Raw genomic sequence first — 22,112 nt, forward strand, 5'->3', positions numbered from 1 at the left:
AACCTAAACCTGTATTTCCCTTAGAAGCAATAGTTCAGAATTTGCTAATTCTGTCTGCATAGACATTGTAGAACATAGCTACAGTGGATAGAGAATTGATATCTTTCCAGAGCACTTAGCATAGGCAATAGCACAGGATAATAGCCCAATACATGGAAATTGTAGATGTTTTCATTTTTATCATCACCCTGACCCAGGTACTAGGCCAGTGGGGAGCGCTGAGGTGGCGGTGGGGGCACAAGTTGCCAGACCTTCCAGGGGCATCCCTACCCAACTCATTTGAGGATACAGTTCTATGAAGATTGAATCGGGCAAGTATTTTACTTTAGAAGAAGAAAGGAAAAGATTGAATCTGGCAAGTATTTTACTTTAGAAGAAAGGGAAACTAAAGAAAAACTAGTTTTGGGATTTAATTGTAGAGAGTCCTTTGTGTAGAGACTCTCCCAGTATAGTGCATGCCCTCCATAGATGTTCAAGACAATCCGTTACAGTCCAAGGAGAAAATACTAGAATGTCTGTCTATATTTGCTTCATTTCAAAATGAGAACACAATTAAGCTTTCCTAGTATGTAATGCTGGATTCTCATGATGCCCTCCCTCAGTTCAGACATGAGACAGTCAGATGTCTTATGTGACTGCAATTGCTGTAGGCTGACAACATCTGCAAAGAGGGAGAGGCACATGGAGGAGGTCCACTGAAGCATCTTCTCACCGTCCTGCGTCTAGCGTATTGCCAATAATTGCAATTGACAAATATGATTAGTTTCACAAAAACAAAGCCTTTCAAAGAGTAGGATGATTATAACACTGCAATTTGATGGCCAATGGTCAAGGGGGACTTCTGTACCACACTGCTTATCTCATGGTAGTGCATTTAAAGGAGTTCTGGAACCTGAGGTTGAGTCCTGGATCCTTTCTTTGACAAAAAGACAAGCACTGCAGACGTGCTGTCATGGCAAGTGGCCATTGTTAGTATGTCGCCTAGCAGATATGTTTTTTAAAGTAGACATACAATCCATCTTTTCAAGGTAGAAGTGATATTTTCACTTAGTGAAATTAATTAGTGAGAAAGTTAACTTCTTTTCAAAAGAAATTGAATCGATGGCAAGAGACTTTTGAAAACAGATGTTTGGAAATGTTCCCATCTTACTATATGCACATTACAAAAACAAAACTAAAAAAGCCTTAAAAGCAAAGAAAATTTCAACAATTGTCTTTGTGTAATAGGTGAGACTGAAAAATGAGTTTTGGTAATTAGTAAAGCTCATCTGGTGAGGCATTTCTTCTATTGGACCTACATATCTCTGTTAAGTGTCTTTTTCAGCTCTGATGGACTTTGAAACCAAGCATTAAAATAAACTCTATGTACAGCCAGATGTTTGAATGGCTGTATCACAAAAGGGTAACCCAAGACTTTTTGAAAATGACAAGGCATATTCAACACATTGGTCCTATCGAAGATATTAACAGTAATATTTTATAAAGCATTTTTTACCATTAAAAATCAAATACAATTTTTTAAAATTAAGTATTAAAATTTATCTTTATCCTTTTGCAGTTTCCACTTTGATTAAAATTTCATAATGTAAGTATTGTTAGTACAGTAGTGGCATGATTATACTTTATAAATGAAATAATTTTATATGTGATATATTTATAATATAACATAATATATAATATATAAATCTAATTCTTATAATTATATAATTTATTATATGTTACATAATTATATATTATATATAATTATATAACATATTTATAATGTATAAATATATAATTTATATATAAATATATATTTATATTATATATTATATATAATTATTTATTTATAGAGTATAATGCCACTGTGGTATTAATATTTACATTATGAAATTTTAATCAAAGTGGAATATATTATATATTAAATATATGTTATATATATGTATGTTCAGTAATTTTTTAATGATAAAGTTGACAGCAAAAAGATTTGGAGACCACTGTTTGAGATGACAGAAAGTCTAAAAGTAGCCTTAAACTTTGTTCCAATTTCTTTATGTTATTAAAAAAAAAGCAAGGCATCTAACAACATATGATGCTTTCTTTTATACGAAAGAAAGAAAAGGAAGACACACACATGCACACGCACACACATCCCTGAGTTTCCACAGCTAATGGCAGAGCCTATCAGGAATCAAAGTGGGTCTCTGTTCAACCCCATCTTCTTCCCATCAGGCACCCTGCTCTGGATCCCTCAGCTCTTCCTCGCTTATCAGTGGGTAGGCGTTAGGGTCTGTACTGCCATTATTAATGGGCTTTACTTTGAAAGTGGTGTAAACCAGACCCTTGGAAGCTTTTTGATGCAGTATCCGCTCTGGAGACCCAAGAGGGGCTAATGTAAATTTGAATTGTGTTTCTCTGGAAAGTACTAAGAGCTTTGATTTAATTATTGATTGATGTGAAGTTCCCAAGTTATCTTTTCTAATGCCACCAAAAATATGACAGGTAAGACCAGAAACCAAGGGCTAAGATCTTGTGGTGAGCTGCTTGACTTAAACCCTGATTTCCTGAGGAAAGTCTGGCATTCCCTTTGTTTCTTCTTGTGAATAACAGCCTTCCCCACCCACTCTTACTGCTAATGATATATGGGCCTGGGCTGTGTCCATTTTGTGCCATGTAAGCCTCTGGCTCTAAGCTCAGAAACCATTTTATTCTTCATGCTGGGCCCCTGAGAGGTTGACCTCTGGTGGTCAGGGCCAGCTGCAGAGATGACTAGGAGTCGCCTGTTCAACTCCACCATCACACAGGAAGTGTGTGCCCTGGGGTGAAATATAGCTACCTGCACAGATGTGTTTACTTTTTCTTGCATATTGTAGCAGTTAGTTATTATTAAAATTCTGAAGATTTAAAAAACATTCAGAAAACCAACCTGAAAGGGATTGATTTTGTTGCCCCTAAGACACCGAGCCTAGGAATTAAAAGCAGACTGCTGTGATTTATATCCGCTCAAACCCAAGAAAAGACATATGCTCAATCATTTTAAAGGGATTTTTGGCAACTTCAGGAGTATGACGCGGGCCGTCTGCATTCCCATGGGTGCTGTGTGTGTGAGGACAGCAAGCCAGGGCTGCGGCTGCCGCTCACATAGATTCACAGGAAACTTCACTGCATCTAGTCAGGTCTTTTGGGCAAATGTTAATCTTTTTCTTAAATCTTTAATTTTCAAATTGCAAAAGAAAGAGCTGTTCATTGCAAAAAACTCAAACATAAAAGCTTCCTCTCACCAATCCCACACCACAGCCAGTGGCAGCCACTGAAAACTCCTCTCATGCTGGGGAGGGAGGGTGGGCCACCTTGAACTCAGTGTCATCAGGACTGCACCCAGTGGGGGAGAGACAATTGCCCACCACCAAAAAATCAAAACAAAACAAACCCAGGGCATTGTCACTAGAAGAAAGGGAGTCTGGATGTTGGGCAGCCAGGAGCCAGAAAACATCCACCCTATGCAGATATCAAAGTTCAGTAAAAACATTAAAGCCAGTCTCTACATTTTGACATGCAGTGGGAATACACTCTGGTAATTTCCCTAATTTCCCAATGAATGTTCACAATCAAAATTCACATGTACACCTAGTAATGTTTGATGATACTTTAAATTTTCATACATGAGTCAAAGGGAGCAAAAGAAGTGCCTGAGAGACCTGCGAGTACATGGGGATGTTGTGTGATAAGAATAGGAAAATCTAGACACTCAGCACCAGGAACAGAAATTGCCCCGGACTCCTGGCTCAGTCAGGCTTCCATCTTACAGCAGGATGTGCCATGTTAATCTTCTGGAAGACCTGCTCTGGGTGCTGAAGATATGAAGACAAATCTATCCAACTCCTCTGCCACTGAGATTCTCTAAATGGGGACAGATGCTTATGAAGGGAAGGCTGGTGACCACTGCATAAATAATCCCAGTGTGCCACCTACTTTAATAGATGAAGGTCCAAAGTGCTTTGAGAACAGAGGACAGAGGATGACTAATTCCTCCAAACCAAGGAGTGGGGGTGAGACTGGAGACCTTCCAGGGGAAGAGAATATCACTGGTACAGGCCTGGGCATCAGCATTACTGTGCTGGAGCCTGATAAGCCTCCAAACACGCCAGTATCTGCCTTCTCTCCTCTTATTTTTGTCTTCCATCCCATGATGATTTAATTATTTGGTTGCAAAATCTGAATTTGCAAATGACTGCCCTAAACTTCTGTCATGGGAGAGTAGAAGGACTGATTCCCTTATTACACTGATTGGAAGAAACCCCTAATGGCCATGCTTTAGTTTTCCTATCTTGTCTCTGTAGAGCCAGGAAAGATCTAGAAGGCTGTCTCCCTACAAGCCCATCCATCAAGTGGCCTTGGTGGCGTGTGAAATGGCATTTCCTTACTAAAATCCTCACATGTTGCACGGTAACATGCCAGAACATGCTGTCATTGACCAATTTCCCATCTCCCCTGGGAAGAGAAACATTCTTTAAGGAGGACATTTTGAAATGGCTCCATAGTGTGACTCACTGGAGGACAATGCCGAAGGCTTTGGGGCAAAAATAAACACAAGTTTAAAAAAAAAAAAAAAAGTAGATTCTATCAAAAAAGGTTTGGAGTGATGTTGCCCTGGAAAATGGAAGCTGATCTTGGACTGGATGAAGGGTGGATTTTGTTTGCTCCAATGAGGTAGTTTGTTCAGGGTAAAATTCCACTAGAATGTGTCTTCCTTGTTAGGGCAGAGGAAAAGGACTCTCTCATCAGTCACGGTTCCCTCAAATGAGCTCCTCTGTCCCTGAAAAATGTTAATATTTGTTAGGCTAGAGCCTCAGAACAATTCCTTAAGAGTTCTAGTTTCTTAAGGAATGAGAAATGCAATTCTGTTTTGGCCTCATAAGCAAACCAAGCTCCATGTGGCTTTGCTTCTAGATCACATTCTTCCCTCACTGGACAGTCAGAAGAGAAAGGTGCACCATCCCGGGAAGCATGCGATTCTGAGCCCCGGTTCCAAATTTTCTGCCATTTCCTACCCTTCAGTGGAATGTTTTTCTCTTCTTGGGCTGGAGTAGAGTAAAAAAAAGAGTTGACAGTCACATATTCAATGTAGAAGCATTAAAGGAAGAGGGAAACAATTCAGTAATCCTGTGTGATTTGGACATACTCAGTTATGTAAACTGAAATCAGGTGGCTTAAAACTACCAGTGCCAACAACTCCAATGGAGTTGTCTTTTAGTAAAGAAAATGCTAGTAAGGCTAAGAATGCAGAGAGGTTTGTGTTATTCTCCCCTACTTCTCACTCCAAACAAATCCTGAGATCCCCAATAGCAGGTACCATAAAATGAAAACAGAGATGAGAATACAAAGAGATAAGGAAGGTGTGGGAAGCCTTGGAAAGGACCAAAAGGAGGTGAAATGGGATGAGTTCTTGAACCACCAGTGGCAACATTTGGTACCACCCCAGAAAGTGAGATGAATGTTAGGCTTGCCCCTATCTCCCTAGCCCCAGGTGCAGGTGTAACCACCACCTTTGAAGCCCAAGGTGCTGCTGGTCTTTGTGATGAGCCATTTCTCCCCCTCTGCCCAAAGCCACCAAGTGAAGAAAATAACTTGGCATTTGGAGTAGACAGCAGGTGATGACAAGCGTCTCTGGGGACAGAAGTTCGACACTGGGAAACATACCATGAGAGCTGGCAATGACTGGTTGCTATGTTTCCACGTGTACCATGCTGAGGGATTCTAGCATCTTGATAAATTTATAAAACAGACAAATTGCTAATAAATGACATAACAATAAGAAAGAGAGAACTATCTACCAGAAATCAGAGAGTATAAAACATAATACATGCCTCAAACTAGATAATGTGATTTAAAGGCTATTTCTTCTCACATCTGCCTGGACAGATTTTATTAAACCACCATAAAAGGATTCTGTATTTATGGGAGAGAACACTTGAGGTTGCACAGGTCTACACATTTGTTCCTTAGTAATTGACACCTTTTTTGTTCACTGGTGCAGCTGTTTCAAACCGTGTCCACTCTCCAACTCCAAGATGACACAGTGTGGCTTCCCTTATCTCAGCGAATGGCCTTGTCTCCTACCTTACTGAGAAGATCAAAGCAACCAACACCATATCCCTCGATTTTCCTTTTTCACCACCACATACTCCCACAGCATCATGACCCATGTTCTCTTCTTATCACAGGGAAAGTCCTGCCTTCTCTTCTGAGCTCCCTGCCCATAGCTCCAGCTGTCCTGATGGAAACTCAGATTCAACATGACCAGCCCGCTCATCCTCCCGCAAACCAGCAGCTTCCCTTCGTTTTCCCTGGTCTGCGAGAACATCCACATTCTTACCATCAACAGCTTTCTCTTGTCCTTCTTTTACATTCACCCAGTGGCCAAAGTCTGTTTACTTTACTTCAGCAGTATCTTTTGTAGCTCATTCCTCCTTTTCCTTCCAGTTTCTAGATGATTGCACAACCTACTGAAAGGTCTCCCTGCTCTAGTCTTTCACCAGTCCCAGCCATTAATCCATCCTAGACAGCGTTGCTATTTCATTTTCTAATGCAGCAGTCTAATCAACTCACTCTCTGACTCAATGGCTGCCAACTACTTAAGTTGATGTCAAAACACCCTGGGCTTTGAAGGCCTGCCACAAACTGACTCCAGCCTACTTTTTTTGGTTTATTTTCTCACTGTTCAAATGTGTCCAGTCAGATGAGATTATTTACCTTCATGCAAACACCACCTCTATTTTCTTTCTGCTCCTGCCTTTCTGTTCAGCGTGCTCTGTCAAATGAAATCCTGCCCAGCCTTCGAGACCCAACTCAAAAGCATAAGAGAGCCAGTAAGCCTCCCTCCTTCCCTGTTCTCTTTACCCACTCCCTGCTTATAATCATGTTCTTCTGTGCATTCTCCATCTTACTCCAAGAAAGCACATTTCTGCCTTTAGTCTGAGTTACTGACGTTTTCCTTCTTCATTCCCCTTTTGAGCAGGTATAGCTGACCCCATGTCCTTGCTTTAGGGAGGTGCGCAGCAGGATGAGATGCAGAAGGACCCTGGGAGCATTTCTGGCTTTTGTCTTCTAAAAAGCCAGAGTCCAAGGGGAGGATTGTATTTGAGGAAACAGAATGGCTTGGAAAAACAGGCAAGAATTGTCAGACTAAAAGGTAATTCCCCTAGCTGAGGCAAGGAGCAAGTTCGGCAGGTTCTTCTTCCTGACAGGGGCCAGGTCTGGGCCAGAGCCAGGAGAGGAAGAGCTTCCAGGTAGAGGAGCTGGGGAGGGGGGGCCACAGGTACGGAGGTTTTCAGCCTTGCCCAGAAGCAGCAGAAGGCCGCCAGGCACGAAGGGACTTTGGGTACAGGCACAATGTGATGGCCTGATTGGCAGAGGACCCTCTGAAATTTTCCACTCTGCCAGCAGAGTGGGAACTCATAATTTTAAAAATATCACTGTAGAAAATAGAAACTACACTTCTTATCACCTGCATTTGTGGATCGGGATTCATTCTCTGTATATTCAAGTACACATAATACAACTTTTCCCCTTGAGGAAGAGCACCTGACTTCAAGTCAACAAGACTTAGCGTGCCACTGTTCTGTGTGGTGGAGATATAGCAATGAGCAAGATTGAAGACCCTTCCTCAAAGACAGTGCATTCCCATGAGACGTCAGTGTTCAACAGGCATACATATCTACACACATACAGAAAGACATATTGCTAAGTGCTATAATGAAAATCTCAGCAGGGTAAGGAGAGTAAAGCCTGATGGGAGGTGAGAGTGTGATCCACGGAGGGGCCAGGAAAGGCCTTCCTGACAGCTGATGTCTGAGCAGGGCTGGAGCGAAGGGCAGCCACGAATCTCACTTGTATTGGGCAGAGTCCACGACCGGCACTGAGGACCAGCAAGGGGCCCAGGCCCTGAGAAGAGAAGCTCAGCCACCCCAGGGAGAGCTTGGTGATTTCAGTGCCATGGAAGGTGGCAGCTCAAGGTAAAGCCTTGGGACTTGCTTCCTTTGCTTCCCCAGCAGAGTGCCAGGCACACAGAATGTGCTGAGAAAATACTGCCTGAAAAAGGGATGGGCCAAATGTGGATATTTATGCCACACTAAGAAGTAAGACATAACATATAAAAATATAAATAAATACACAGAACATAAAAATGGCCGAAATGCCCATAGCCCAGATATAACCACAGTGTTATTATTCGTCTAGTCTTTTATTATTTGCAGATTCTATTTTTTCCACACCGGAGACAATACCATGTCCTGTTGTCTTCATTTAATCATACTGCAACTTTTAATATCATCCTTTAACTCACTGAAATTCAGTTTCTCTCTAACTGGCTCCAACAACTGGGGCAAAGAGGTCATGAGGCAATTGACCCTTTCAAGGGTCACAGAGGGTGCTCAGTGGCCCTGAATTTTATAGAAAAGGAGACCCATGGGCCACCAAACCCTTTGAAGACCAAGATCCTGTGGCGGTGTGCTGGCCCACACGGCCCCTCCTGGCCCCTGGCTGCAGGGTGCCAGAGTCTGTTCTCTGGCCCAGGAACATCCTTGCTTCACAATTCTCAGGGATTTGCCATCATTAGCAAGATGGTGCCTGTGAGATTTTCCCCTCTCTGTTTGGGGTTGAAGTATTGGCACATTTCCTAGAGAGGCATTTTCTTCCTCTCAGGCCTCTGCTTTTACTGCTAGTGGCCACCCCCAGCTGTTCCTAATTCTCTCTCTGGATGAATGACTCAGCTTGATTCAATGTCTACAACTTGTGGCTTCTTAAAGGAGCCAGACCATTTTGTAAAATAATGAAACAGAGCTCGAACCAAGTAAAATTACCTAAGAGTACAGCCATAAATTAAAATACATAAAATGTATTTATTTTCAATGTCCAAGATTACAACTCTTTGACTATGGAAACAAACATGTGCCTGGGTTTAAAAAAAAAATCAGAAAGAACTTAATAGAAATCAGACAGCAAGTCTGCACTCTTCTCTGATGCAGCCTCCTATCCTTCCATCTGCTTTGGGCATAGCTCTTTCTGGAGAAGCTGTGGGACCTGTTCTGAGGTGTCCTCTTAGCCCCAGAAGTGGAAGGGACATGTTCACAGCCAAAAGGGAGGGCTCTGTTAAGTGTTCTTGGAGTAGATGCAAATTTTACAAGTGAACCAACATTCTTAAGGTCTGAAGATGTCTTTGGCTGTGTTAGATTTGCTTCTGCCCATAAGCAACAAATGAATTTATTCAAGACTTGTATTACCGGAAGGAAAACAAACCTAAGCCAGGACAAAATTAATGGGAAATATAAGGGAAAAAAACAAACTCCATAATCACCACCAACAAACAACCCACAGTTTGGTGGAGATGATTAGCATCAGATGGAGAATGGCGCCCAGGTGCCCAGGTGGGAGGATGTCTGAGGACAAAAGCAGCTGTGTCTCAACTGGCACCACTCAGAACATCTAAACCACTTGCAAAGACAGAAGTACTTCCTTCCACCCTCCCTCTCTCTCCTCCTCCTGCTTCTTCTGTTCTTCTTTCCTCTTTCCCTGGAGCAATGGGGATGTTCTAGGTTAGAACTTTCCCGAATGAGAGGGTCCTATGTGATGGGGCTGAAGATGGAAACTGAGGGATGGGTGGGTGGGATTGTAGGATGGTAGTCATCTAGGAATATAGACATGATTTCTTATCCTTCTTCCCACACACTGGATTTCAAACTAAGACTTCCCTCCCTGAGATAATAAAAGGTGCATTCAGCTGCCTCTATGGCTGTCTTATAATCAATTCATAAGGAGTTGATGGGTGCTTTGAGCTTAACCAGACCTGCATATAAACTCAAGTCTAATTCTATAATGTGGCTTCTAATGCCATCATACGGAGTCTCTGGCAACAAGGCCATTTTCCAGTTGTTAATATCTTCTCCCTTCCATGCTCATCCTGCCAGAATCATTTACAGCTCTGTTTCTGAATCTACCCAGAAAAGATATATGTTTTTCTTTGGCAAGATGGTATCCAGAGAACAACACTTTCCCAGAACAAATGGATATAAAAGTTCTGTTCATTACAATCAGCACAGTAGCAAAGACCTTCAGGGGTCTTGGTGTCACAGAAATTCTTGGGTAGTATTTTTAACTTACAATTTTTATTACATTGACAACTACACCCATTTAATGAAGAAAACTAGTGTGTTTTTCATATTAACAATTCATTAATGTTTTAGTTCATTCCACAAAGCCTTAAGAAAAGCTACGAGGACAGGTACTTTTGCCTATTTTGTTCTGTCCTGTGTTCACAGCTCCTAGTGGAGCACCTGACACTTCGTAAATGTTCATTCATATTTATTGTTGAATGAACTGAGGTATTTTCTAATGGGAAATGGTGAGTTTGGTCATCTTTTCAATTTCATGGTATTTTATGTGAAATAGAATTGTTTATCCACCTTTAAGTTAAGGGAAGTTTTGACCTAGTTTCGCTCTTTAGAGGCAATGAGACCCTTAAAAACAGATTTTTTAAAAATCTAGCTTAATTTAAACTCATAAACTACAATAAGGTATTTAGAAAGTCAATCCTTTCTTCCAGTACAAATACAAATTCTATTTTGTGTCATGGCAGGACTGGAATATTCCTCTGTTGGTTACAAGCTGAGACCTGCCAGCAATAACAAACTGATGGTTCCCGCTACATTATGCCCAAGAAAAGGATTCTGGTAGAAGAGATGTAATTCAAATTAGATATGCTAAGATGAAATCTTCTCAACTCTCTTCATCTGTGGATAAACAAACCAAAAGCGAATGTATAATTCTGAAAAATACTCCATATTGTTTTCTTCTTAATAACTCAACTACTTAAGCCAGTGGTTGAGGAGTTGAAAAAATATAAAATTTCAACCTCTGCTTTTCACAGTTAGAAAAAAGCTGATTTAATAGCTTAGAACTCCAACAACTGTTGGCCAAATCCCACATGAAGCTGTGCAGTGATTCTTAAGTGGCTTTTTAAAAGACTCTCTCATTTATAATGAAAATATAAACTAAAATCCAGACTGCCATATGTAATCTTTTCCCAGAGAGAAAAGCTTGCTCCAAATTTGTTGACAGCTAAAGAGAAAGCCAGTGAGACTCCCAGCAGTAAAACTGGGCCAGGATGAAAGAGGTGGAACTGAATCCTTTGACCAAAATTCAGATGGAGACCTATGTGTTTTCTGGGATTTCTATGAACCTGAACACAGGGAATACGTACCAGCAACAGGTAAAACGAATTTACGATCATGTCAAACCTGGAGCTTCTAACAGTTCAGTCTTGCACTTCACAACTTGCATGTGGAATTCCAGTGAAAAGAAAAGTAATATGCATTAAGAAATCTCCAATGTGCCATTGAGGATTTAGGGATGAAATTTCCATGTTTTTCCTGTTTTGATAGTTTTAAAAACCAGTTTTTGTTAACGGTGTATCTGAGCCAGCTGTGAACTTCCCTGTGAATGTGGCTATCTAGAAAATTAGCAAATCAGTTACCATTTATCTTAGGTAATGCTGTTTCATGTAGTAAATGATCAGTACAAACTATTTTTGTTCAACATTACAGTGAATATAAATGTTATATATAATCAATATAAAATATAAGTACTAAAACCTTTTCCTTTACATGCCTTCTTTCTTTTTTCCACTGAGTACTTGGAAAAACAACCCTTGCACATCTTCTAGGATTCAGCCCCATGAACAGAAAATATGATTTAACAGCACTTAAGCTTCTTAGAGTTAAATGGATCTGGCTATTGATTGCTTACCAGCATTAGGTGGGTTATTAGAAATGTATCCTGTTAATTTGGCTGACAATGGGATTGACAGTATAACAGCATTACCACCAAAAGCAGCTTTGGTTTTAATCTCTAGAACTTTTGTACCAAAGCAGCTTGGATTTGCCAGGGATTTGTGTTTTAAAGGGATTACGTTAAAGATTATTAAAGTTGAACCCTCAAGGAACAAGGCTGGATATTCATGCTAGAAATGCAACTCCGTATCTCTACTGGCCAAGTCACTTCTGAATGTTTGAGGATTCCTGTCACACTCTAAGTTGCTATGAAAGTGTAGACTGGCTAAATAAAAATCTTCCTTAGGAAAAGGCTGATTGGGAGTTGGCAAGGCAACTATAAACAGGACCCAGGCTTTCACATTTTAGAACATGCGACCAGTCTAAGAGCTGGAAATGGAATGGCAGAATCATCTGAATACCTAAAAGTTAAGAAAATAGCAAAAGTGCACTTCATTAATTAAAGAAGATAAAATCAAGAAACAGAGTTGGGGGGTGGAGCTAGCAAAGAGCTAAAGAGGCCTTCATCCTGCGGGTCAGTGGAAGCAGTGTCAGATGGGTGAGATGGCCTGAGGCAGCCTCATGGGGCTGAGGGCATTGAACAGGTCCAGGCAGCCCTCCAACCCCGAGCTGGACCAAAGGGACTGGCTGCACAGGCTGAATAAGAGGCACTGCCCACAAAATTAAAATATTTCATAATTAAGAAAAAAGCATTTCTAAAGCACAGTGCCCCATGAAAGGAATTTGGAAAAAGCCCAATAATAAAACAAACTGGACGTCTATTTGAGCTACTATCCTATGTGGAAGTGCTGGCTGTGTCATGAGCTCCTTCCTCAAGAGAAAACCTAAGACCTATGCAGGGCTCTTCCTAGACTGCCAGTAGGATGACACATTCAGGTGACATGAATCACCAACCCCCCTCCCAACATGACACATTTACATATTCAGAAGATGACAAAATATCAAGCTCTGAGTGCTTGCAATTCATTTGGAAGAGATAAGGCTAGGACATACCCGAACAATACTTCAAAATACTTATCAAGCAATAAATAACCAGCTGCAGTTGAATGCTCTCTAGATTCCACAGTCTAGTTTAATCCTATTTCAGCCATTTAGATTCCTGCATAAGAGCTCTGGCTCATATAATTCCAAGTGGGGTAAGACACAAAAATTTCCAAATATATGCCTTGATAATACTTTCCTGAAATGGAAATGTACTTACTACTCTTACTGATTAAAACAGCAGATTGAGAGCAGTCTAAATATCCATTATTGGGTCTTCTCATATAAACATGATGTATTCCTGTTTTTTTTTTTTTTTTTTTTTTTTTTTTAACTAGAGAATGAGGAAGCTCGCTGTGGACTGATATGGAAGAAACTATGTATCATTCAGTGCTCAAACACAAAAGTAGAAACCACCCTATATATCTCAAGCAGAGTAGCATGGAACACAGGAAATTGGTTAAAAACTGCTGGAAGGACTGAGGAGCAACAAAAGAAGGGGCTCTTACCCAAAGAGGTTGGGAAGCTGCCACTGTCCCTTGGCTGAATCCTGTCGGGGATACTCAGTGTTGATCTTGCTGAAACTATCCCCGGATTGCTGGAGCCCAGAGCACAGGCAGTCCAGGCCAGCTGGGAAAAATGGCTAATCTTCTCCTCCCACACTAGAACCTAGCACCAGCGCCTCCCATGAAAACAGCTGCATGAGTGAGTCTGGGAAAGAAGATGGAGGATTATCCAGAAGAGTGGACTTGGACTTAAGAGTCAAGAGACACAATCCAGCACATCCACCCTTTTGCTACTTAGCATCCACACATTCCATTGTACGCACCCTACAGCAACATCACACTTCTTCCTCACAGAATGCAACTGTATTCCTCACACAGATGAATACAAGTTCACTCTCTCCCTAAAACAGATAATTCAGAGTAAAACCCTGTAAGATAGTGGCCTCAGCCACTGTATTCATCTCAGGGTAATGTTAAATTTTTTCGTCTTTCAGTCACCACTGCACCTTTTATAATGGATGTTCTAAAGGTTAAGTTGTAAAATTAACCACCAATACTCAGTGTTATGCAGAGTAAACAAAGAAGAAAATATGTGTAGCTGCTACAGGTTTTGTTTTGGTAACTGGTAACAAAACTAGCTGACTGATGATGATAATAGTTAAATAATAATTGAGAATGAGCTTCTTCCAACGTCCATTCCATCTTCCTTTTACCTTCAGCCAGCACCTGAAGTTAGTTGTCTGGGGTTCTTTTCTTGGCAAGATTATTTAAACCCTCATTTCTGAAGGGTCTAAGTCTTTAGTTGTCCTGCAGGTTGCAATATTATTCCAGTAACTTTTACTCCTGGACATGGAAGTGCTAAGAGGCACCCAGGAGAATTTCCTGGGCTTCAGACATAGTCCTCCCTGCCACCATTGTGTGTCACGGCAACCCAATTACTTCCTGGTAATTCTGATCAGTCACCCCAGCCAGAAAAGTAACCCTCTTCTTTGCCTGTCCATTTAGTGGCAGAAGAAACTTGAAATGGGCAGACAGAAGTATCAAATTCCAGCTCTGTGGAATGTCATTTTGTCCCCTAGAGGAAGCATTCTCTCCTTGGAATCAAGACCTTTAAACCAGCTGATCTATGTTTTGTAGAAGGAGGGCAAATATTCTGTGAGTGATATGCAGGATGTGATAGTGAGAGGAGCCACTCCCATTTTTACCCCTTGACTCCCAGGGTGCTTGTCTCCCAGAGAGACACAGCACCATTCATTTGCTGATTCAAAGCATAATCTATTTGCAGTAAGAAAGCCACCTAGACTGCAGGCAGTTATCTTCCAGATGGTACCATTTTTGAAACTTCAGTTATCTATTTCTAAATTTTGTAATGATAACTACTTTTGGGTGCTGGGGTACATGGTAATCCAATAAGTCCCATGGGCATGATACCAATGCTGTATTACTTTTGCTGTAAAATTAGTTCTTTGGTCACAAGCAAAGAACTTCTTTGGTCATAATCATCATGCTATTGAATAAGGCTCTGTGTTAAGTTCACAGATGGTGGTACTGATAAACCCACTGCAGACAGTGAATGCACAGCATATTTAGAAATAGTGTCCCAGCCTGGGCAACATAGCGAGACCCTGTCTCCACAAAAAAATTTTTTTTAAAAAAAGAGCTGGGCATGGTGGTGAGTGCCTGTAGTCCTAGCTACTTGGGAGGCTGTGGCAGGAGGATCACTTGAGCCCAGGAGTTCGAGGTTACAGTGAGCTATGATTGCACCACTGCACTCCAGCCTGGGTGACAAAGTGAGACCCTGTCTCTATTTAAAAAGAAAGAAAGAAAAAATAAATAGTGCCTATTCCAGAAGACAAAATCATGTCCTTCATAATAGAAGTTCCACGCAATAATCTGATGGCTGACTGGTCCCCCTGGGGAATGACTCCACATCAGAGACTCAAAGATGGTAGAGCCCCTGTCAGCAAGTTAGTCATTTATCAGTGACAGGAGCCAGACCAGTTTGGTGAGGGGAAGTCCACATTGTGGAACTCATGTCTGGCTTCTCTCCCTGCCACAGTGGCCATGCTCTTCATGAGCCTATTAAGCAAGCCTCAGAGTTGCTGGGAATGGGCTGACTGACATCCACAGAACAGGCCATCCTGTCAGTGGACTCCTGAGGGCCTCATCAGTGGATGCCCTCTAATGAGAATTCATCTGCGATAGGGCCCACAGGGAGAGGTCCATCTGCAAACCTTTTTCCTAGACTTCCTTGTCACCAGTACGCTAATAAAACCATTAATGACCCATAAATTGGTATATATCCCTACTTCTGGCCATCTCTCCCTCCAGACAACGTGCTCAGTGTTTGGTCCTGAGAGAGCCCCTCTTACCACGTTCCTGATTTGGGCTGCAATGCTTCAGCAGTCCACATCTACCTGGTGCCTCCAAACTGCAAGGGATCATCTGAGAACCAGGCCCAAATGTTTTCTTAGTCTGTCAACAGTCAATCCTAAGAGGTCACAGATGTGGATCGATGGTGAGTTAAAATGGCAGCAAGAGTAGATGCTATGGGAGTCACAGCCACTTGCTCTTGAAACTTACTTGTGCCTAAAGCACCTGCTCAAACCAAATCTGGTATATACTATTTTACTACTTATACCTGATGATGGATTTCTGCCACGCATGCCTAACCTTATGGCTCAGAGGACTGGTGTATTAGTTGTCTGAGTATCCTGAGTAATAAATTACCCCAAAACTTCACAACATGCATTTATCATCTTACACTGTTTCTGAGGGTCAGGAATCTGAGAACAGCACAGTTGGGGTAATCTGGCTGAGGGTCTCTCACGAGGCTGCAGTCCAGTTGTCAGCCAGTACTGTAGTCACCTTAAAGCTTAACTAGACATGCTGTAGCCCAATGGTTCTCACCTTAAAGCCTCACTAGATATGCTGTAGCCCAGTGGTTCTCAAATGAGGGTGATTTTGCACCCCAGGAAATATTTGGCAATGTCTGTAGACATTTTCGGTTCTCAAAACTATGGGGAGTGATGCTACTAACATCTGGTAGGTGGAGGCCAGGGATGCTACTAAACATCCTGCAATGCACAGGACAGCACCACAGCAAAGAATTGCCTGTCCCACAAATGTCAATAGTGCCAAGACTGAGAAACCCTGCTCTCTCAAGCCCTTTTTTGCACTGGTCCCTACACAAAACTTGCAGCTTAGTAGGTAACTCAAAACATTGCTCTGAACAATAGACTCTAAACGGGTGTATGTTACCTCAAAAATAAAAAGACCCACGGAATATTATAGCTCTTCTTCATGATAGGTGGTACAAAGTACAGTAATTTGTCTTTCACTTTGGAGAGGAAATGCCAATATTCTCCAGACCACAATGGACCCCTAGAATCTTCACCAAAGCAATAGGCCTTTGATTTTTCTTGAGGATCATCTCCCACCCTCTGGCATACATTTGTCTTCTTAAGGCATGTACGATATTTGCTCCTTGCTGCTCACCATGTCAATTACACATCAGCAGGATGTTCTGCAGGATACCAAGATGGTCCAGGCTCCTGCAGACTAGTTCTCGTCAGAGAGCAGGAGAGGCAACACAGGCCTGAGGTAAGATAGAGAGGTGTTTTGCCATTCCTCCAGCTGGTTGAAAGCAAGCTTCTTCTGGTGATCTTTGTTAATTTGGTATTGGGGGAAAAAAGCATCCACCAGATCTGTAGCTGCATACAAAGTGCCAAGAGCTCTGCTGTGTTATCCAATAAAAGAGAGTACATCTGGTCTAGTAACTTGTTAATGTTGTAAGAATTCACAGTCATTCTCCAATAACCATCTTCCTTCTGTACGTGCCAGACAGAGGAGCTAAATGAGGACACAGTAGAACAACTCCTGTACTGTTCAAATGTTAGATAGAAGTACTAATCTCTGTCATTTCCCCAAGGATAAGGTATTGCTTTCAGTTTACTCTTACATAGGAAGGGGAAATCCCAAGAAGTTTTCACTTGGCCCTGCCTACCATACTAACACTCACCACACAGGACAGAAAATCCATATGGAGGTGGGCTCTTTTTGTTTCTGAGATGACCACTCCTCAGGAATGGGAAGATAACCACACCATAGGTGAAGAGACCCGTTGGAACCTAATGAAGTAGCCACAGGTCCAAATTTCATTTACTACCTGATTACCAATAAGTGATACCGCCCTCCAATGGGTCAGAGGCATTTTGGGTCTCTAGAGATTAGCATAGACTCAGAACCAATGTCCAGAAATCTACCAAAAGCCTGGATATTCCGCCTTCCTCAGTACACAGTTACCCACTAGTGAATGGCTGCATGTCTTTTTGGGAAGACTGAAAGGAAGATTTATGCTAGATACTTATAGCAATGTTATAGGGTCCTTCCTCAAACTTCCCAAGCCTCTCCTTCATCTAAACTTTAGGGTTCTCAAGACTTAGCATGCATCCGAATCAGCTGAAGGGAAGATTGCTAGGACCCACCTCCTGAGTTCCTGTGTCAGTGGGTTTGGGGCAGGGTCTGATAATGTGCATTTCTAACAAAGTCTCAGGTGTTGCTGTTGCTGCAACTTCTTGGCCACGGTTTGAAAATCGGCAATCTAAGGATTTCTATGTTTTAGAACTGACTCAGGTCTGGAATGTAGATGAGAGGCAATGACTCTCCATTGAACAACTCAGGTTTCTATTCACTAGACCTAGAGATTTTCTGATTACATAAATCAGATAATTCTTAGTAGACTGCCCATCTAGTTTGGTCCTAGGGCCACTATGAATAGTGAGCCAATAGCAAAGGTCTCTGTGTGCTATGACGTTCTGCTTGCTGCTCCAGGCTCTCTGACCATTATGGCAACTGTGCCCACCTTGCTCCTGGATGATAAGAGCTGCCACCTGGTTCTGCCCCTCCAGGAACCCATCATCCATTAAAATCAAGAAGTCTATTTTAATGAAGAGGGCTTCTCTCAGTGGGGTCTCTTAAGAAGCCCCAACAAGACAGTTGGCTTGAAACATCTGCCAACTCTGGAGAAACCTGACCATAATAATGCCAATCAAGAAAGAGCTTTTCTGCTCTTACTACTCTATCTCCCTACATTCCCTGCATCCTGGAGGGGCCAGAAACTGTGGCGTGCCTGAGTCTCACCCAGGCAATGAAAAAGAAGTATCTCAAGGATTAGATTTTAAAAGATATTAGGGGCCAGGTGCGGTGGCTTACGCCTGTAATCCCAGCACTTTGGGAGGCCAAGGTGGGTTTATCACATGAGGTCAGGAGTTCGAGACCAGCCTGGCCAACATGGCAAAACCCCATCTTTACTAAAAATACAAAAATTAGCCAGGCATGGTGGCATGTGCCTGCAGTCCCAGCTACTCGGGAGGCTGAGGCCGGAGAATCACTTGAACACAGGAGGCGGAGGCTGCAGTGAGCCGAGATGGTGTCACTGCACTCCAGCCTGGGTGACAGAGTGAGACTCTGTCTCAAAAAAAAAGAAAGAAAAAAAAAATATATATATATATAGGGAAGTACAAATAAGGTTGCTTTATAATTGAACCCTCTAAGACCTGTTTGTTCAATATATCAGTAATAATGGCAAATGCTGCAAAAACATATGGAGACGGGAATTGGGCATTATATATAAAAATGATAGATGCACATATTCTTTGGCATAGCAGTTTTATTTTCGATATTCTATTCTGCACTGAAATGCAAAGACATATCTACATGTTATTTATTACCACATCACTTATTACAAGATTGTAAAAACCGGGAAAAACATTTAAATATATATTGATAGCAATGGTTGAGTCCATACTTGGAATATTACACAGCATTGAAAATGAGGTGATCTACAGGTGCTGATATGGAAGCATCTCCAAAATACTCAAGTAAAAAATATCGAGGTAGAGAAGACTACATAGTATATTTCCACCTGTGGGGGAAAAACCGGAATAAAGTAATACATAAAGTTATACAGAAAACACAGATTTTTACATGTGCATAAAACATTTCTGAGCGATCTCACACTTTCCATTGAATATCTTTTTCCAATGTTTCCATTTATTTTAAGAAATTCATTTATTTTTCATTAAACCATGATCAAGTGGGCTTCATCCCTGGGATGCAAGGCTGGTTCAATATACGAAAATCAATAAATGTAATCCAGCATATAAACAGAACCAATGACGAAAACCATATGATTATCTCAATAGATGCAGAAAAGGCCTTTGACAAAATTCAACAACCCTTCATGCTAAAAACTCTCAATAAATTAGGTATTGATGGGACGTATCTCAAAATAATAAGAGCTATCTACGACAAACCCACAGCCAATATCATACTGAATGGGCAAAAACTGGAAGCATTCCCTTTGAAAACTGGCACAAGACAGGGATGCCCCCTATCACCACTCCTATTCAACATAGTGTTGGAAGTTCTGGCCAGGGCAATCAGGCAGGAGAAGGAAATAAAGGGTGTTCAATTAGGAAAAGAGGAATTCAAATTGTCCCTGTTTGCAGACGACATGATTGTATATCTAGAAAACCCCATTGTCTCAGCCCAAAATCTCCTTAAGCTGATAGGCAACTTCAGCAAAGTCTCAGTATACAAAATCAATGTGCAAAAATCACAAACATTCTTATACACCAATCACAGACAAACAGAGAGCCAAATCATGAGTGAACTCCCATTCACAATTGCTTCAAAGAGAATAAAATACCTAGGAATCCAACTTACAAGGAATGTGAAGGACCTCTTCAAGGAACTACAAACCACTGCTCAAGGAAATAAAAGAGGATACAAACAAATGGAAAAACATTCCATGCTCATGGACAGAAAGAATCAATATCGTGAAAATGACCATACTGCCCAAGGTAATTTATAGATTCAATGCCATCCCCATCAAGCTACCAATGACTTCTGTCACAGAATTGGAAAAACTACTTTAAAGTTCATATGGAACCAAAAAAGAGTCTGCATCGCCAAGTCAATCCTAAGCCAAAAGAACAAAGCTGGAGGCATCACATTACCTGACTTCAAACTATACTACAAGGCTACAGTAACCAAAACAGCATGGTACTGGTACCAAAACAGAGATATAGACCAATGGAACAGAACAGAGCCCTCAGAAATAATGCCGCATATCTACAACCATCTGATCTTTGACAAACCTGACAAAAACAAGAAATGGGGAAAGGATTCCCTATTTAATAAATGGTGCTGGGAAAACTGGCTAGCCATATGTAGAAAGCTGAAACTGGATCCCTTCCTTACACCTTATACTAAAATTAATTCAAGATGGATTAAAGACTTAAATGTTAGACCTAAAACCATAAAAACCCTGGAAGAAAACCTAGGCAATACCATTCAGGACATAGGCATGGGCAAGGACTTCATGTCTAAAACACCAAAAGCAATGGCAACGAAAGCCAAAATTGACAAATGAGATCTAATTAAACTAAAGAGCTTCTGTGCAGCAAAAGAAACTACCATCAGAGTGAACAGGCAACCTACAGAATGGGAGAAAATTTTTGCAATCTACTCATCTGAAAAAGGGCTAATATCCAGAATCTATAATGAACTCAAGCAAATCTACAAGAAAAAAACAAACAGCCCCATCAAAAAGTGGGTGAAGGACATGAACAGACACTTCTCAAAAGAAGACATTTATGCAGCCAAAAGACATGAAAAAATGCTCATCATCACTGGCCATCAGAGAAATGCAAATCAAAACCACAATGAGATACCACCTCACACCAGTTAGAATGGCCATCATTAAAAAGTCAGGAAACAACAGGTGCCGGAGAGGATGTGGAGAAATAGGAACACTTTTACACTGTTGGTAGGACTGTAAACTAGTTCAACCATTGTGGAAGTCAGTGTGGCGATTCCTCAGGGATCTAGAACTAGAAATACATTTGACCCAGCAATCACATTACTGGGTATATACCCAAAGGATTATAAATCATGCTGCTATAAAGACACATGCACATGTATGTTTATTGTGGCACTATTCAGAATAGCAAAGACTTGGAACCAAGCCAAATGTCCAACGATGATAGACTGGATTAAGAAAATGTGGCACATATACACCATGGAATACTATGCAGCCATAAAAAATGATGAGTTCATGTCCTTTGTAGGGACATGGAAGAAGCTGGAAACCATCATTCTCAGCAAACTATCACAAGGACAAAAAATGAAACACCACATGTTCTCACTCACAGGTGGGAATTGAACAATGAGAACACATGGACACAGGAAGGGGAACATCACACACGGGGGCCTGTTGTGGGGTGGGGGGAGTGGGGAGGGATAGCATTAGGAGATACACCTAATGCTAAATGATGAGTTGATGGGTGCAGCACACCAACGTGGCACATGTATACATATGTAACTAACCCGCATGTTGTGCACATGTACCCTAAAACTTAAAACAAAAATTAATGAAAGTATAAAAAAGTATTTACTAAAAATAAAAAAGTAACTTTAATAATTCTAGCTGTACATTATTTTATTAATGTAAATGTTCTTACATAGTGTTTAAGGGAGAAATACCACTATCTTCTAGTGTTTTTTAGAAGGTAATTAAAAAGACACCCAATAAATCTTTTTAAATAAATTTTTACTGAACCAGTAACCAGCAAGGTCTTTATTCAATAATTTGCAATTTCAGCATATAAGTTCTCTCTGTATACCCAATGTAAAAGGTTTTGGGTTTCAAAGTGTATTTCTGTTGGGCACACTACATGCATTCAATAAAAACTTGTTGGGTTAAATCTGATCACTAATTAGATGAATGTCAACC

The 22,112-nt window shown here is 41.2% G+C and overlaps 1 protein-coding gene across 3 annotated transcripts in view; it reads left to right on the plus strand.

Moving 5' to 3' along the window:
- CPVL (carboxypeptidase vitellogenic like) overlaps positions 1–22,112 on the plus strand; it is a 273,532-nt gene that overhangs the window by 213,115 nt on the left and 38,305 nt on the right. Inside the window, exons 15-16 of one of the 3 annotated variants that reach the window (XM_055293553.2) lie at positions 7,555–7,671; positions 10,613–16,803. The exons of 1 other annotated variant lie outside the window; for it this stretch is intronic. In XM_055293553.2, coding sequence (XP_055149528.1) covers positions 7,555–7,635 — 81 coding nt within the window. In that variant the 3' untranslated portion in view covers positions 7,636–7,671; positions 10,613–16,803. Of the gene's footprint in view, positions 1–7,554; positions 7,672–10,612; positions 16,804–22,112 lie in introns of those variants that run through there. One more of the 3 variants, XM_055293555.2, reaches the window with a different exon arrangement.

Source organism: Symphalangus syndactylus, chromosome 9, assembly GCF_028878055.3.
Source record: "Symphalangus syndactylus isolate Jambi chromosome 9, NHGRI_mSymSyn1-v2.1_pri, whole genome shotgun sequence".
NCBI lineage: Eukaryota > Metazoa > Chordata > Mammalia > Primates > Hylobatidae > Symphalangus > Symphalangus syndactylus.